The sequence below is a fragment of the Cajanus cajan genome, chromosome 3 (assembly GCF_000230855.2).
Source record: "Cajanus cajan strain Asha chromosome 3, NIPB_CcT2T_4, whole genome shotgun sequence".
Lineage (NCBI taxonomy): Eukaryota > Viridiplantae > Streptophyta > Magnoliopsida > Fabales > Fabaceae > Cajanus > Cajanus cajan.
Genome location: NC_138519.1, coordinates 2,118,460 through 2,134,630, shown reverse-complemented (window position 1 = coordinate 2,134,630; position 16,171 = coordinate 2,118,460). Strand labels below are relative to the sequence as shown.

The following is a 16,171-nucleotide window of genomic DNA, read 5'->3' as shown; positions in this document are numbered from 1 at the left end:
CAAACACAATGAACACGTCTCTCGAATTTAATAAAGTCTGTAAAATTCTAGCATATCGAGTCAATTTTAGACTTAAAAATGCGTCACATGTTTCTTTGTTCTATAAAAATTTCTATCAAGTCATTGTTGTCTATTTTAAAATCTCTAACCACCAGTCTCATTACATTTTTCTTTAAACTAAGTTTTGATATAAAAAAAATGGGTCAGTTTGTGTAAATTTAAAAGAATATTATCAAAAAGAAATTTAAACTTCTTAAAAAAAAAGCAATTGTTTATAAAATAGAAATTTATTTCTTTAAAAGAAAAGGAAAAATTGTTTTATTCTAATGTTAGTACAAGTAGGTTAAATTTAATAAGAGCATGTGAGTTGAAATAAATTAAATTAGGCCAAGTTTTATTCAAGGTTAAAACTTCGTTATTGTAACACTATGTATATTCTTAAAATTATTGTTGATATTATTGATTTAATGTGTTGTGATGATTTATTGTTTAAATGTTGAGAAACTCTTAAAATTTAGGAATTTTCAGGTAGTTGTTTAGGAATTTTTATGAATAGAAGTCAAGTTTAGCTTGTAAGGAAAGATATATAAAATTTCTTTTAAAACTTGGACTTTATAAGTTCATTTCTTAAAAGAACTTAGAGAAATAATTTAAAGGAAAGGGCTTTGGAGTTTGAGAGAACCTTTTCTTCCCTAAACCCCTCTTTAGAGTGAGTGCTTTCAAAAATCTCAATTATAGGAGTGGTTTTGTGAATCAAAGCATAGAAGGATGAGAATTGAAAGGTGGTGGTTTCATGTGAAGTTCAGGAAGCTTAGTTTCTTCTTCTTTTTATCTAATTCTTGTGAATTTAAAAATAAGGGAAGTTAGAACTTGATTCCCTATTGATTGATGAAGTTGACTGTCATTTGATTTCATTAAATTTGTGGATGCATTGTTAATCTTGAGGTGTAATTTGTGTGTGGTTAGTTTTGAAGCATATTATGGTGAATTTGATGATTCTAATCATTTGGTGATTGCATGTTGTTATTCTAGTTGGAATTGGGTTGTTTGATATGAGTAGATGTGAAATGATGCAAATGCATGTATAGATTTCTAATTTTCAGTTGAAGAGAACAAAAATTGTGATTCTACCAAGTGTATAAATCACCATCACATTGGATGCAATTCAAAGCGCCAAGTGTGATACATATCAGAGGCTCTATACCTCACTAACAACGAACCTAAGATTGGTAGCATCAAGTGTGAGTTAGAGGAGAACTCTCTAACGTAGTTACGCCAATCGTGGGTTGAATGACATCAAGCATGGATGTCTTTGGAGCTCTTTGACCTAGTGATGTTGGGTCCCAATTGAGTGACACAAAGCATGATCAACACAAAAGACTTCTACCTAAACAATGTCGAATGTCAGTTTTATGATGTCGGATGTGAGTCAAACAGAGGCTCTCTACCTAAGACGAGACAAGGCATGGGTAGATTAGCATAGGGCACAAGCGAGTTAGAGGCCTTCTACCTTAATGACGTCAAGTGTGGGGAAATGGTGTCAAGCGTGGGTTGCCTAATTAAAATATGTTGAATTATTAACTAAGTGTTGAACATGTATATGTTGTTGAAACTCCAGCATGATGTATGTTATCATATGATACTAGTTCTTTATACATTGATCTAGGATAATGTATATTGATGAATTAATTGTTGAAAAGTTATAAATTGAGTCTTTGGTTGAAATGTTGATACAAATGTGTTAAAAATGCGCAAGACATTAAGTTGATTGACTTAGGACTAGATAAGAGGTTATTTTAAAATTGAATATCCATTGTGAGGATTGTGTTGTGATATTTTACGAGTCTAGTTGTTGAAAAACCTTTTTTTTTAAATGTTGACTCTTGAAGTGGATAATTGAGTCTTCGCTAGGACATTATATTAGTTGATGCGATATGGAGACAAGATCGAGTCATATTATCCATAAGCGACCATAATATAGGGTCAAGTTGAGCTATACTAATTATAAAATGACTAAATGTTGATCCATATGATGGCCAAGTTGAGTCATAAGTGTACAAAGCGACCAAATATAGTAAAGTAAAATGTGGGGGGGTTAACATCCCTAACTAAGTACTAGAAAATGCGTAATATTTTGAGGATAGTCGACAAGCCAATCCTATAAGGGGCTTAGTTATGAATGTTAAGGTTGTGGTTGACTCACGCCTAAATTATTTTACCTTGATAGAAATACTAGATTTTCCTAATTTAAGTGACAAAGTCAAAGAAATCATGTTGTTGTGAATTTTATTCAAATTAGTTGTTGATATAGCTAGTGTAAAAAGATCATATTGTTAGTTGGTTTGGTATGATTAAATCACTTAAATTGTTCACCTACGTTATAAGAAATCTCTTTGTTGAATGTATGATGACGCATATAGTTATGTTGTGCATGTGATGTGTTGATGTGTTATGTTGTTCACATGGTATGTTGACTCATTGATGACTTGCCTAGTTGTATTGAAAGTTGAACATGTTGTGAAGTAGTGGTTGTGTATTGTTAAGTTTATTACATTTTGTGTTGATAAATGTTAGTATCCATATGTCATGTTGATCTAATGATGGTTGTACGATTTTGTTCTAAGTAGAAAACTTGTGTTGTATATTTGGGTGGCAAATGGACAATGGTTGGTGTTGCTGAGTTTTTTAATAAGTAGTATAGTAGTCAATTATTCTATACTTATTGATTATTTTGAATTATTAACTTATCTTTGCATATTTTCTCGTGGTTGAACTACAATAATCATACTTAATATGAGAGCATGACAATGATAGGCTAGAAAATGAGTACCTTTGAGGTCATGTTGGCAAATAGTAGTATAAATATTGTTTTTAGGCTACTCTTGGGCAGCTAATTGATAGATGTTTTATTGACAAATAAAATTTTCATACTTTCAATTAGGGTTATTGTAGATATGTGTATATACATATATGTATGTACAAGTTTTTAGATGTAGTTTCGAGGAGGAGCTTTTATGTTTTCAATATTTATTTCCTATGCATATGTATATATTGTTACATGTATATTTAGGAGCTACGTGTATGTTAATCTTAGTAATTTGATTATGTTTTTTTGTTATTAATTGTTGAACCATAACATGTAGTGATCCAACGAATTGTTACAGTTATAATTTTATAACTTAAGTTTTAAGAGTATTCACAAGTTAGATAGATTCATATTTTCAGTGAAATTAAGTTCAAATCAAATTGGTCCGATTAAAATCATTATGATTTGATTCACGTTATTGAATTAAAAGAAAAAAATTATCAATAATTATTAGGTTTTAATCTTGTATTACTAATTATTTATATAAAATTTCAAGTTTATACTAATGTAAAAGAGACAATTTAATAAACTCGTTAGGTAAATTCAAAAAGTAAACCAATTATAATTAATTTGATTTGATTTAGATCATCGAATTCATTAAGTTAATATAATTTGATGATTACTTCAATGAGTCTAACCCATTATTAGTTTGTTGCAAATTGATTTTTTAATATGACATTAACTTTCATTTTTTTGTTCAGTAGAAAAATTTTAAAAAAAAAGTAAAATACAAGAAACAAGAAAAAACAACAACAATTAAGGTCCAATGTCGTGTCAAAAAATCATCAGACCTAAAACAAATTTTAAAGTTGAGTTTTTTTTTTGTCTAAGAATATAGTCTATATAATGTTTTAAAATTGACAACCAAATATTTATTTTGGACATGATTTTTTTATCAGTAAAATTATTAATTAAGATTTGATAATTAAGTTATTTAAGAATTTCATTTTATAAGTATTTATTTAATTATTACAAGTAATTCAACATTTATACTTTTTAATTATTTGTAAGAGTTTAATTCTCAATTTAAACATAAAGTCGTCATCAAAAATATTATTTTATTCTTATAGAAATTGACCTAATGAAAAAGAGTTATATTTCCTTACTTAAAAAAATGGTTCACATGATATATATAATTGATACTAAATTAAATATATATAAAGTTTGAATTTTAATTTTTTTTATTATAATAAAATTTGTAAGTATTGTTAATAATATTTTATAAGCCTGACATGAATTATAACAAACAAAAAATTCAATATAGTTTGACAATTTTCTAATACCTTCAGTATAAGAAAAAAATAAAGGTCATTAATATAAAATTAATAATCATTTGAACTTAAATTTATTCCAAAGCTATTTTTTTTAATTCATTTTCCTATAGTTATTAATTTTAGGGATTCAAATAACTAAATTTAAAGTAACTTTATATTTTTATTTTTTTCAATAAGTTGTGAATGAAAAATAAATTAATTTGATATGTACACAAAATAATCAAATTTAAAAACAATTAATATTTAATTAAATATATAAATTTAGCACTTTCATTTTTATTAAAATATTTATTTTATAATTCATACTATTCTAATATAATTTAATTTTTGTATTTATTTTAATATGTTTTTTTGTTTCAATTTACAATAAATATAAACTATTTTTTCCTATCACATTTTAAATAAGTAAGAAAAGTTTTCAAATAATTTACAATAATAATATTTATGCATGTACATATTTTTAAATTATATAATTTTATTAATAAATTAATTATAAATGATAAAATAAAATTTATTATTTAAGAAATAAAATTAAAAATATAAAAAGATAAACTTAAATTATGGAGATAAATTTTGTGAACATATATCTCAAATACCATATATTTATTGATAGAGACACTCTCTTCTCTATAATTATGTTGATTACTATATGTCAATCATATGAGAGTAGTTGGCGAATCTTAAAGAGGATGACAACATATGGATGTTACTCATAAATAGATTGTTTAACAAGTTAAATTGTAGATAGTAAGTTAGATTCACAAATAAGGTTGTGAAAACCTTTGTTCCAAGTGATGTGAAGACCATGGCATAGGTCAAAGAGTATTGCATTAAGATTTGTAGTTATGTCATATGATCTTGAAAAACCTGGGGCCATTGACCTAGGTGACCTCAAATGATGTCTGCAAACTCTTATCTACTAAAGTTTTCTTGTCTTTTATATAAGTATGATGTAACACATTAAAAATTATTTATTTTATCAAAAAAAATGTTTCATAATTTTTTAGTAACAAGAAAAAAAATTATAATTAAAAATAAAATAAAATAATTTTTTAATAAACAAGATTTAAATGATGAGTATTGAGTAAGTATTTTTAATTTTTAACTAAATTAATATATTTAATTTATACATATTAGTTAGATTAAGATACTTCATGACTTTATTAAAGATAAAATAAAATAAATTAAATAATTATATTATAATTAATTTATTAATTTTAATAAAAATATTTTTTTTAAAATAAAATAAAAGAATATAATAAAGAATAAAATATAAAAACAAAAATAATTAGTAAAAGAAGTATTCTCAAAATTTTGAAACATTACTTTTTTAGACCAATTAAAAAGGCCCAATATGTTTTGGGTCTATACCGAAAAGCTCTCTATAAAAGGAGCTGGGACTGTGACCGTTTCTCACTCGTATTGAATTTTAGGGTTGCAGTTTCCGCCGCTTATTCATCCATGGTCTCTTCTTCAATTCGTTTCGTATAATAATCACGATGCGATGAAGAGAAACAGAGGAATTTCATCGATTGCGGATCATTTCGCAACATGATTTCTCACACTCTTATGGTTCGTATTCGCTGAGCATCGTCACAGCTCCTTTTTCCGTTTTTATAAAAGAAAGCGAAAATTCGTCTTCCTTTTTATGTTTTTTGGGGTTTTAAATTGAATCGAAGGTCCTATGGAGGAGGCGCTTTAAATCAGTGCGTCATTCTTCAAGTTTGCCTTCGAAGATTGAATCGAGATCTCATCTTAACTCTCAAAGTGTTCTTGCGTTTCGCTTGGATCTACTTTTGACAACGGTTCTCTCACATTATTATTATTATTATTCTAATTATTATTATTTATGCGAAGGTCCCAGCAGGGAGGCGAGTTACTCTTATTGTTGAGGCCTCTCTAACAATGAAATTTGATACCCTTCGCAGAGTTATTTGCCGAATCGTAAGATGTCCAGATTTTTCATTTTTGGTGCATCTGGAACCCTCGGCTATATTTTATATCTTCCAAATTATATGGTTTACATTGAATATCATTTTTTAAAATTAAATATTAAATATTATTGGATCATCAATTGAACATCCCATAATCCTGTTTTTAATCATCTAGAAGTATAGAATCGTAGTCTCATCAAATTCTATCATTTCATCACTTACACTGGTATATATACATATAAATTTCATACCATCGCCTCAACTAGATTCCATAGTCATGATAAATATGAGGTTTGCTTAACACTCCAAGTGAACAAGAGGTCATTTGGTTATGTTTCCTCTTTTTCCTATCCTTTTATTTGTTTTTACCCAAAGACATTTTTTTGGTTTTTCTCTTTTTTTTATTCTATTTGTTCATTATTTTTCATTTATATTTTTTTTTATGTTTAACTTTCATTCAGTATGATAATTTATAAAATAATTGGATACAAAAAAAAATTGAATTAAATGCACAATCAGTTGGCCATCATTGTTCAATTAAGAAAATGAGCTTATAAACTAATTGTGCAATAGATTTTTTTTGAAATGCGAAAATAGAATGTTGCAACTTGCAAAATTATAAGTTCATCTAAAACTGAATTTAAGCCTTGATTTTATATTGAAAAAAATTATTTGACATCAAATATAATGAGACGTCTCACTTGTTTCTGAAAGAGGAAAATGTATAAAAAGGAAAATAAAAGAAAATATATTGTCAATGAATCATTACAAAAATATAAAATAAAAAGACCCTCGATAATGGATGATAGGTCTATTGTGTTTTAAATCCAGCATTTAAATAAACTCGTCTTATTGTTTCTTACAAAATGAATATGGTTAATTACTTAATTTAACTTCTTCCATGAAGCTTAGTCTGGATTGATAAAAAAATATATTGACAAATACTGTAGAAGGCACTGTAATCACTAAAAAAATCACAAAAAAAAAGTGTAAAGAGGCTGTGTTTCCATGTATTTTTGAAAGAAAAAAAAAGATAAAATCTTTAAGGGGAAGATGAGTTATATTAAGTAGTTAGCAATGGGAAAGTTTGAGTACTTCTAAGGATAGAAAGAAACAAGCTAATAATATACAATAATGTTAAAACACAGGGTATGATTGGTTAATTTTGGACGATTTCAGGTGGAACCGTTTTTTTCTTTTTCATGGGTTCCCGAACCTGATCAACTGATGGGAAGATAAAATATACAGCACAAAACAATCACAAAAATGGACTTTCGCAATTGGCTTGCAAGCAATGCAACTAGTTGTGATTTGTGATGTTTTAACTTTTAAGACATTATATAGAAAGCTAGAAATGAAGTAATTTTCTTGCATAATTCTTGTCTATCTTGTTCACTCTAAATCAAAACCATCTTCATACTGAAACTTTTAAGTTAAATCATCGCCAACCTATTGAAGTTTGTGGTCATCTCCACCAACCAATGTCTTCAAGCTCAACACAATTGGGTGGTCGCTTGGAAATCCCGGTACTTCTGAATTTGGAGATATAATGGTCATAGATGAACTTGGCCAATAGAAAAGGAACTATTCAGATTCCTGTGGTTATATTATGAACATTCATCTGAACTTTTGGCTATGTGTCTACAAATTGCTAGGAATTTGGGAATTAGACACATTATATTTGTATCCGAGTCTGATTCCGAAACTTCGTTGGAGCTAATTCAGAACGAAAAAAAAAAAGAGAAAAGAAACGCCATCTTTTTTTTTCATCATGATGAAACTTTGATAAGCAAGATTCTCATTTCAAGTACTATAACTGACTGGAACATTTCTTTCCAAGTTTGGGGCTCTTGTCCACTTCCTCTTCGTTCCTTGTCTTGCTGATACCTTAGAGATTATCTACGAGAGTCTGATTTTGGTTTATTTTTGCTTTTGTTTATTTTTTTCACACTGATCAAATGAAACTGAAAGCTGAAGAGAAAGAGATATTCAATACCACTGCATGTCTGATAAACCCTTATCTTTCATAGCCTTCAAATGGTGCGTTTGCTGCTTCCATATATAAGTCACCCAGTGTACGATTATTAGTGCAAAATATTTTTCTTCTGGAAAAGAGGATATGTAGATTAAAAAAAAAAAGTAACAAAAAGGCAAGAGACAAAATCACACCATAGGCACGTACTAGAAGATTATTTTAAAGGCAGCACAATGCACACACTACCATTACAGACTAGTTTTTTCTTATCAGTAATTGTGGACAGCATAAAGCTGCACTTGGCTGATCTCTATCCATCGTATATCTGAACATGTCTTCTACCAAACACTAAAGTCCTCTAATGCAAAAACAACCCTGAAATATGGGCAAACTCTGACTGGTAACTTAGGTAGATTCTTCTTGGGTCTTTGCATCCCCAACAAGTCAATAGTAAACAAAATCATTGGCCAAACAGGGTAACTAAGCATACCGTGGCAAATGCTTGCAATACATGAGCTTATGCCTAGAAAAGTTACTGGTTGAACTGAAACTCGTCTACTGAATTCAATAATTTACTACCAAGTCTACAATATGTTAATGGAAAGCTTTCACAAATAAAAATAATATATTATATATATATATATATATATATAACCACGATATTGATATGAAATATTCACCACCAGAAAGAATAATTAATCTATATTGGAAATTGCGAGCGCATACTAAATAATATTATGTATACTTCCTGATTTTTATTCCATCAAACAGACTTCCCTTATTTAGTATTTTGCACAAACAGATTGAACTCCTGCAAAAAATTTTAGACAATTATATGTTGGCAGTACTCTCTAACTCTTCTTACATTTTCTCCTATTAGATGAAACTCACGCAAATCCTACTACATATGCGGGTCCCATTTGCCAAACTAGTGAGTAGTGAGAACAAGTACGTTGCTAGCATTTCTCAATTCTCATAGTTAAAATAACAATATCTAGGGAGGTCAATGCAATATAAAAACCAAGAGGGTGTGCTTTTTAAGGTTTCATAAACTTTCAGAGATTCAACGTAATTTACACAATATATATGTCAGAATCTATTCAAAACAACTTTACAATTACTTTAGAATCCTTAATCTCCTACTGATCATAGTTTCTTCTGTTAGAATCACAGTGGAATCCTTACTGCATTGCTGTCAACTATCTAGTAAAATTGTGTGATGTAAACATAAATAGGGAAAGAAATTTTAGAACTACAAACTCTTGGTAGCTTCCTATATAATAATGCATGGTTATTAAATTTTAGAAAGACTGGAATAATCATATTAGAAATGCAGTGAACAGCTCTCTGATCTCTCTGCTTCTTTCATCTCTTTCCCTATTCTATTTGTTCTTTATCCCTCTTCCCCTCTTTCTTGCTGTTTCTTTCTCTTTCCCACCTAAATTCTATATTAAATTGCTATTGTATTGTTCATGATACACTTGCAATCATGTACATATAGCATAAGAATCAGATTTTGTTTTTCTCATTGGCACGAGATAACATCAATACCAATCAGCCAGTGTTCAACAACTCATTCTAAAATCTAAAATGCATTTCCACTTTCCAAATTCCAAATGTTAAAAAAAGAATTATCTAAAGCTAAAATTCTATATAAAATCCATTCATGCATGGGATCTGAAGAACAGAATATCAAATTATAAGCATTACAATTTTGCACCTAACATGATGGAAAATGATATTTCATAACAAGAAGATCATAATATATCTTCATACACAAACACACACAATCTCAACCCCCTACCCCACCCCCACCCCAAAAAAAATAAAATAAATAATATTTAACAAAGGTCTAATTGCCTGATAGTAATTTGATGATTTCATTTCTTTTTCTAATTACTAGTGGGAAATCATATGTTGTGAGAAGCTAGCATCTTCTTTTCCGATAACATCACTGCAAATCATAATGATAGAATCTAAATCAAATGACCAAAACAATAAGGAATTCACTCAAATCGTGTATCATCATCATTCTCTTTTCAAATGACAATTGTTACAATATTGAAACAAAATCCTCATGTTCAACAAATCTAAATTACACCATTCGATTCATCACTGTATTCTAACGAATAGAAAGTACCATTCTGGTTCAACAATCAAAACTGATACATCCATTCCTCAAACACAAAAAGGGCCAAACATCCTAGTTGTCCCTCAAGTCTCACCCTTCAACTTCTGCCGGCGTCTTCGCCACAATTGACAACGCATGAAGTCCAGCATCTAACTCCTCCTGCAACAATCCATAAATAAGCCTATGCCTCTTAACCAAACTCTTCCCTTCAAACTCCCTAGACACCACTCTAACGTTAAAATGCGTCTCACCATCACCCCCTCTAACCCCAGCATGCCCCGCATGCTGATAAGACACATCCTCAACCTCCAACTCCACAGGCTCAAGCTCCCTCTCCAACTTCTCCCTTATCCTCTTCCCCCTCCCCCCCAATTCTACATCACCCTCATCACCACGTGTCTCAAAGTCACCATTTTTAGAACTTCCCCCACCACTCTCACTCTCAACAACCCCATTAAACTCAGACTCAATTGAGTTCAATTCACCTCCACCAGAATCACCACCACCCTTTTCAGCTTCAACATATAACATAAGAGCCTTTCTCTGCATCAACTTAAGCATGTTCAAAAACCCGTTATTTCTAGAAGGGGTTAAGCTCTGCTGCAACCCTAAAAGCGTAACGAAATCGGGTGTGACCCGAATGATCTCGTTAACGGGTCGACCCGAGAAGCCCTGAACGAGCAACGCGGCGAGGCCCTTGGTGAGGACGGAGTCGGAGTCAGCTTCGTAGACGACGTTGCGGTTCGGGTCGAGGTAGGCTCGGACCCAGACCTGGGAGACGCAGCCTTGGACCTTGTTGTCGTTGGTTTTGAACCTTGTGTCGAGGGGTTTGAGGTTCTTGCCGTAGAAGAGGAGTTGTTCGTATTTGGCTTTGGGTTCGGGGACGGATTGGAAGAGGTGCACGATTTCTTGGAGCTTCGGAGGGAGGTCTTCGATGGGTTGAAGAGATGATGGTGGTGGAGATGGTGATGATGATGATGATGGGGTTGGTGGAAGCCTCTGGAACGTTATGGGTTTGAAGAAAAGGAAGGATTTTGAGGGTGTTGGGTGGAGAGTTGGGGTTTTGAAGTTGTGGAGGGAGAGAGGGATTCTGGTTGTGAATAAGCGAAAGGAGGATGAGGAAATGGAATTGGTAGCCATCATTGAAGAAGAAGTTAGTTAGAGCTATTGCAACTGTACCAGAGAATGAGAATGTGTGTGTGAGAGAGAGAGAAGATTCTTTTTTTCTTGGCTCTTTCAGTGGACTTGATTTCTTTTCGGCCCAAAAGGTTCCGAACTTGTGAACTTGGGCCTCGCCCGTTCATGTTTCATTTAAGTGAAAAGTTTCTTATTTTATTTTGGATTTGCATCTGTTGAAGATGAGCATGTACGATAAGATAAGATTAGTTATTTTTGTACTAACTACTTCAATGTATTTGATTTAAGAAAAAGAGCGAAAAGAATGGAAAGGGAAGGAAAAGAAATAAGTAGAAAGTGGGATGATTTTGCATCCTTTTGTTTTGTTTTGTTTGGTTGCATGGGAAGTGAAAGGAGAAAAAATATGTAAATAAAATCACATTCACATCTCTATTAAGAAAGAATATGAAAGAAGGGAAGTCGTTTTTAATTTAAAATCTTCGTTAAGAACGTTACTTTACAAGGACCTGTTCGGTTCTTTTCTTTGTAGGAGTTGATACTAAATTTTTAGGACTTCTATGCTCGTTCTGTTTGTTGCCGGGTGTTGTTCACAGATCACTAATGGTGTGCCAAGAGTTGTTGCTTTGTTGGATAGGTAAAAGTAGTTACTCATTGGCGTGGGGTGAATTAGCAGGAAATCAGACAGCGATGGACATTAACAAATAAAGGGGACATGAAGCTGACAGGTTAGATGGTCTAACATTCCTAAATTTACTTGCATAGTCTATCTTTGTTAGCACGTGATGTGGATATTCATTCTGGCATTGTTAGAACCTCACTACAAACAATATGATTTTCATTTTCATGCATCAGTGGAAAGAGTCATCCAATGCATCAAAATTACTTAAAAGATCGCTCCCTTGGAAGCTAACAAAGATAAACGATTATTTTTTCAAAGTATACTCAACCAAACATGCAATTACTCATTTGAATCTTAAAAAAAAAAAAAAAAAAAAAAAAAGTCTTTCACATTAATACTAATCAATTTGAAGTTTAAAATTGACTCTACAGGTCAATTTATTCCTTGAAATCATTAAAATAGCCAATTTGATTCTTGTTATTGAAGACCAATATGAATAATAATTATCAAAAGTAAAGACTAAATTGATTGATAATTCCCAAAAAAACAATTTTTTTTTCAATATCAGGGCCCAAATTGACTAAGAATTAAATTAAATACTGGATTTATCTTTTTGTTAGGTTAACTTCAAAGACCAAATTAACTAGTAGTACTAATTTGTAATTCCATGGACTAAATGTTTTATTCTAATAATTTGTGTAAGAATCAGAAGTAACGAAATGTTGTATAGCAAATGATTACCATCCAGGCGTTGCCCTAATGATACAAAGAAGATTAGAAGTCCTATTATTTTAACATTTACTTTTACTTTTACACCATTAGTTTAACATTTACTGATCACAGAAGATCACACTATTTACAGTCCAACATAATGTTTTCTATTTACAGTTACGAGCAAGAGCTCAAATCCAATTTCTCACGTTTAATCAAATGTTAAACAGGGAGAGATGCGACTTGTGAGAACTGAGAAACAAGGATTAAAATGTATATGAATATGGCATCAGGGCACAATTTGCTTTTATATAAATCTATAGATGGAGTAAGACATAAGAGATACGTAGCAATTAAATTATATACAGGGCTTTTAAAACTCAACTAGTTACAGTAGCCAGCAATGACCCTAAAAGTTATAACTGCTGCCAACAGAGTTGAGCACCATATAACCAAGTCTGACAACACCTTTTTTCTCACAGCTTTATGTGACAAGCAAGATAAAATATATCTAGCTCCATGTTTTGTTTACCATACTATGCACAATTTACACCAAAACTTTTTGAAGAACCTGAGCAAATTACATTCTCTTAGGAGGTGAAGATATTTCAAAATAGGTTGGTCTTGCAGTCGAGGGGCAGCCAAGAGATTGAATTAATTCTTCCACACCCAGCACTTTGAACCGAGGAGGTGAATTCAGAGCAATGTTGTCAACCCGGTGCTCAAAAATCTTGCCTTGCCTGTCAAGTTTATACTCAGAAGTTCCATCAAACCTACCACGACTTTCCCATAGAACTCGTGGGATCCCATGAACAGTCCAGCGCACCATAATGACGTTCTCAACAGGCTGCCATACAGTACTTATGTCCACCCACAAAGCTTTGAAAAACATCTTGCCATGAAATCGTAGTGCCCAGAAGATTGATTTGTAATTCTCAATACCAACGAATGTGTTCATAGGATCCTTAAACACAATATCATCCCTGAAAAAAGAGGGATATTATAGTCAGCAAATTTAGAATAACAGAGGAAAGAAGACATATATTGTGAACTTAATTATTTCAAAGAGGACAATCGTGTGAACTTAATTATTTCATAGGACCTTTTAATATTCGCATTACTGAAAAAGCACATTTGATTATATATATATATATATATATATATAAATGTGTGTGTACGTGTGTGTCCGAAGAGAAAGACCCTCAAGAAGTACCTTTTGCCCCTACTGCAATCTTCAAAATATAGACTGCTAAAATATGTGTGACACTCATTTGAGCTATAGTATTAGGCCTGGAAGGAGACCATGTAAGTCGCAACAACTTACTGATCCTGATTGTAATCAAATGTCTTTGCAAAAAAGTTAAATATAACTAATAGACCTTATCCATGGATGAGAACAATCCCCTGCTTAATTTTACTGATAGATAGTATAAAGTTGTCAATCCTTGAGGGATATACGTTCGGGGGAAAAATGGTTCACGACAGAAGCTTCTCTCTAAATTTATTGATTCAATTAAAAGATTAACAGTGTCTCTTGTTGTTTTGTTTAGTCAAATAACCTTCTTGATTATATTAATGCGAAGGACTTGAGTCGAGAGTTGCTTAAACAAGTGCAACTAACTACCTTGGTATAAAATTGTGACCGAAGTCATGATCTAGTTAGTAGCAACCAATTACAACACCAACATACTCAACCAGACACCATAAATGTACCTAAAATATGACACTTAAACACCTTCCATTTTGATAACGAAGAAAGGGATGTATAGCCATAATTAAAGAGCATGTATCACTACAGTTATAATTGCTAGGGAAGTCGTAGTTATCAAAAAGCTCATAACTACCAACATCAGAACAGGCTTCATTGGCAATTTTTTCTTGACTTATACACCTACTATAAGTTATCATGTAAATTACACGCAACCGATGCACATTCTATGATATTTAAACTTAAAGATTAAGATAGAGAAGTCTAAGGGCATACTGTGCAAGAGCAGTATCTTTTTGTGATAAGTGAGATCAGTAAATCTTGATCATCCGATCTTGTATGAATAGTAAAGATTGCATGACCATTTAAAAAACTCATACAACTTCTAAAGACAATGTTCTCAAATCTCACTCTATAACAATCAAGCCTGTAAACCGTTAACGAATTAAAAATATCCTAAAAATGTAACTTTTAACATTAGAGTTTAATCTTCATGCACTATCAGTGATTTTACACTGTCAACCAATCATAAATCCTCTTAGGAATGACTTTTAAAGAAGTTATTATGAAAGTGAACACGCTTTATCATACATGAGAATCCTTGATTAGATGACAATATAAGAAAATCTCTGAGTATTATTTCTAATAAAATTCTCAAGTAATTAATACAAAAGTCAATAATCTTACCATACATAGCAATATATGATTAGATGACATGAAACTTTTGTTGTGTACAAAGGCCTTACTAGGGTTAGAACTCAAGAGTTCATTACTCCAACTCTCCCACCACTAGGGTGAAGACATGTTACTACATCCTAATTAAATCCTAAAGTAAAATACAACAACAGCATGTGATCCTAGTAAGTAATAATTGTGCCATAACCACAGCTTATGAGATTGGTAGGGAAAAAAAATCACACACCATCCACACAAATCCTTACAAAAGCATCACTAACTTTACACACTCTCCTTCTACACTCAACACCCATCAGGAAAATCACGAAACAGAGGCAGCAAAATCCGAACCTGTAGATGTCAAAGCTAAGTTCCCTGTAGAAGAGATCAGGGAATTCTTCCCTCAAACTTCGGATAGCATACCCAACATTAACATAGTAATTCTGCTTCTCTTCTTCCTCCTCTTTGCTCTGCTTCGACCCTCGCTTCACTGGAACCGAAAACTGACCGTACGGATTCACAACCGCAAAGTCTTTCACTTTGCAAGAAATTCTGACCCCACGCTTTGGCCCAATCGCTTTGGCCTTTGTGTGGGGTCTGAAGCTGTGGAGTTTGGGAAGGTTAGGGTTAGGGTTATGGGCAATTTGGGGTGCAACGGACACTTCCGGGGAGTGGATTAGAAGGGCCATGGAAATGTTTCGATATTTTCTTTTGTCTCACGGAACTGTGAATTCCGGAAAATCTAACGACAAATTTTCATTTTCCAAGAAATTTCTGATAGGAAAGGAGATTACGATGTGGATAATTGAAGTTATTGAGTTATTATGAAGTGGAAGAAGAAAATATGTGATTGGTTGGGTTTTTACTAATATTTAAAATATATATTAATATATAATTTTTAAATTTTTATACCACTAATTATTATTATTTTTATTTTTTTATTTTTTCTTCGAATCAAAGACTAACTAAAATAATAACGATAATTTATAGACAAAATAAGTCTTCATTAATAATTTTTTTATATTGTTTTGGTACTTTTTCTTAAATGAAAAAGATTTGTTCAGAACCTTTTTGGAGGAGAAAAGTAGAAAAAGTGGATAAAGATAATGAGAAAAACTAAAGGAAGAAAAAAGAAAGGGGG

The 16,171-nt window shown here is 31.5% G+C and overlaps 2 protein-coding genes and 1 non-coding gene across 3 annotated transcripts; 1 reads left to right on the top strand and 2 right to left on the bottom strand.

Annotated features, from left to right (window-relative positions):
- Positions 1-5,989: 5,989 nt before the first annotated feature.
- On the top strand, positions 5,990-6,140 carry LOC114916229 (small nucleolar RNA snoR145). Its single transcript, XR_003804614.1, has one exon. It is a non-coding gene; the product is annotated as a small nucleolar RNA snoR145 (small nucleolar RNA).
- A 3,895-nt stretch (positions 6,141-10,035) lies between these two features.
- CPSUFE (chloroplast sulfur E) lies at positions 10,036-11,397 on the bottom strand. Its single transcript, XM_020357832.3, has one exon. The coding sequence runs from the start codon at positions 11,321-11,323 to the stop codon at positions 10,271-10,273; it is 1,053 nt and encodes a 350-aa protein (XP_020213421.1). The 5' UTR covers positions 11,324-11,397; the 3' UTR covers positions 10,036-10,270.
- Positions 11,398-12,921: 1,524 nt separating this feature from the next.
- LOC109798113 (DUF2358 family protein (DUF2358)) lies at positions 12,922-15,823 on the bottom strand. Its single transcript, XM_020358370.3, has 2 exons — positions 15,382-15,823; positions 12,922-13,630 (listed from the first exon to the last, which is right to left on the bottom strand). Exons 1-2 carry the CDS (start codon positions 15,717-15,719, stop codon positions 13,228-13,230), a joined length of 741 nt encoding a protein of 246 aa, XP_020213959.1. The 5' UTR covers positions 15,720-15,823; the 3' UTR covers positions 12,922-13,227.
- Between the last annotated feature and the right edge of the window lie 348 nt (positions 15,824-16,171).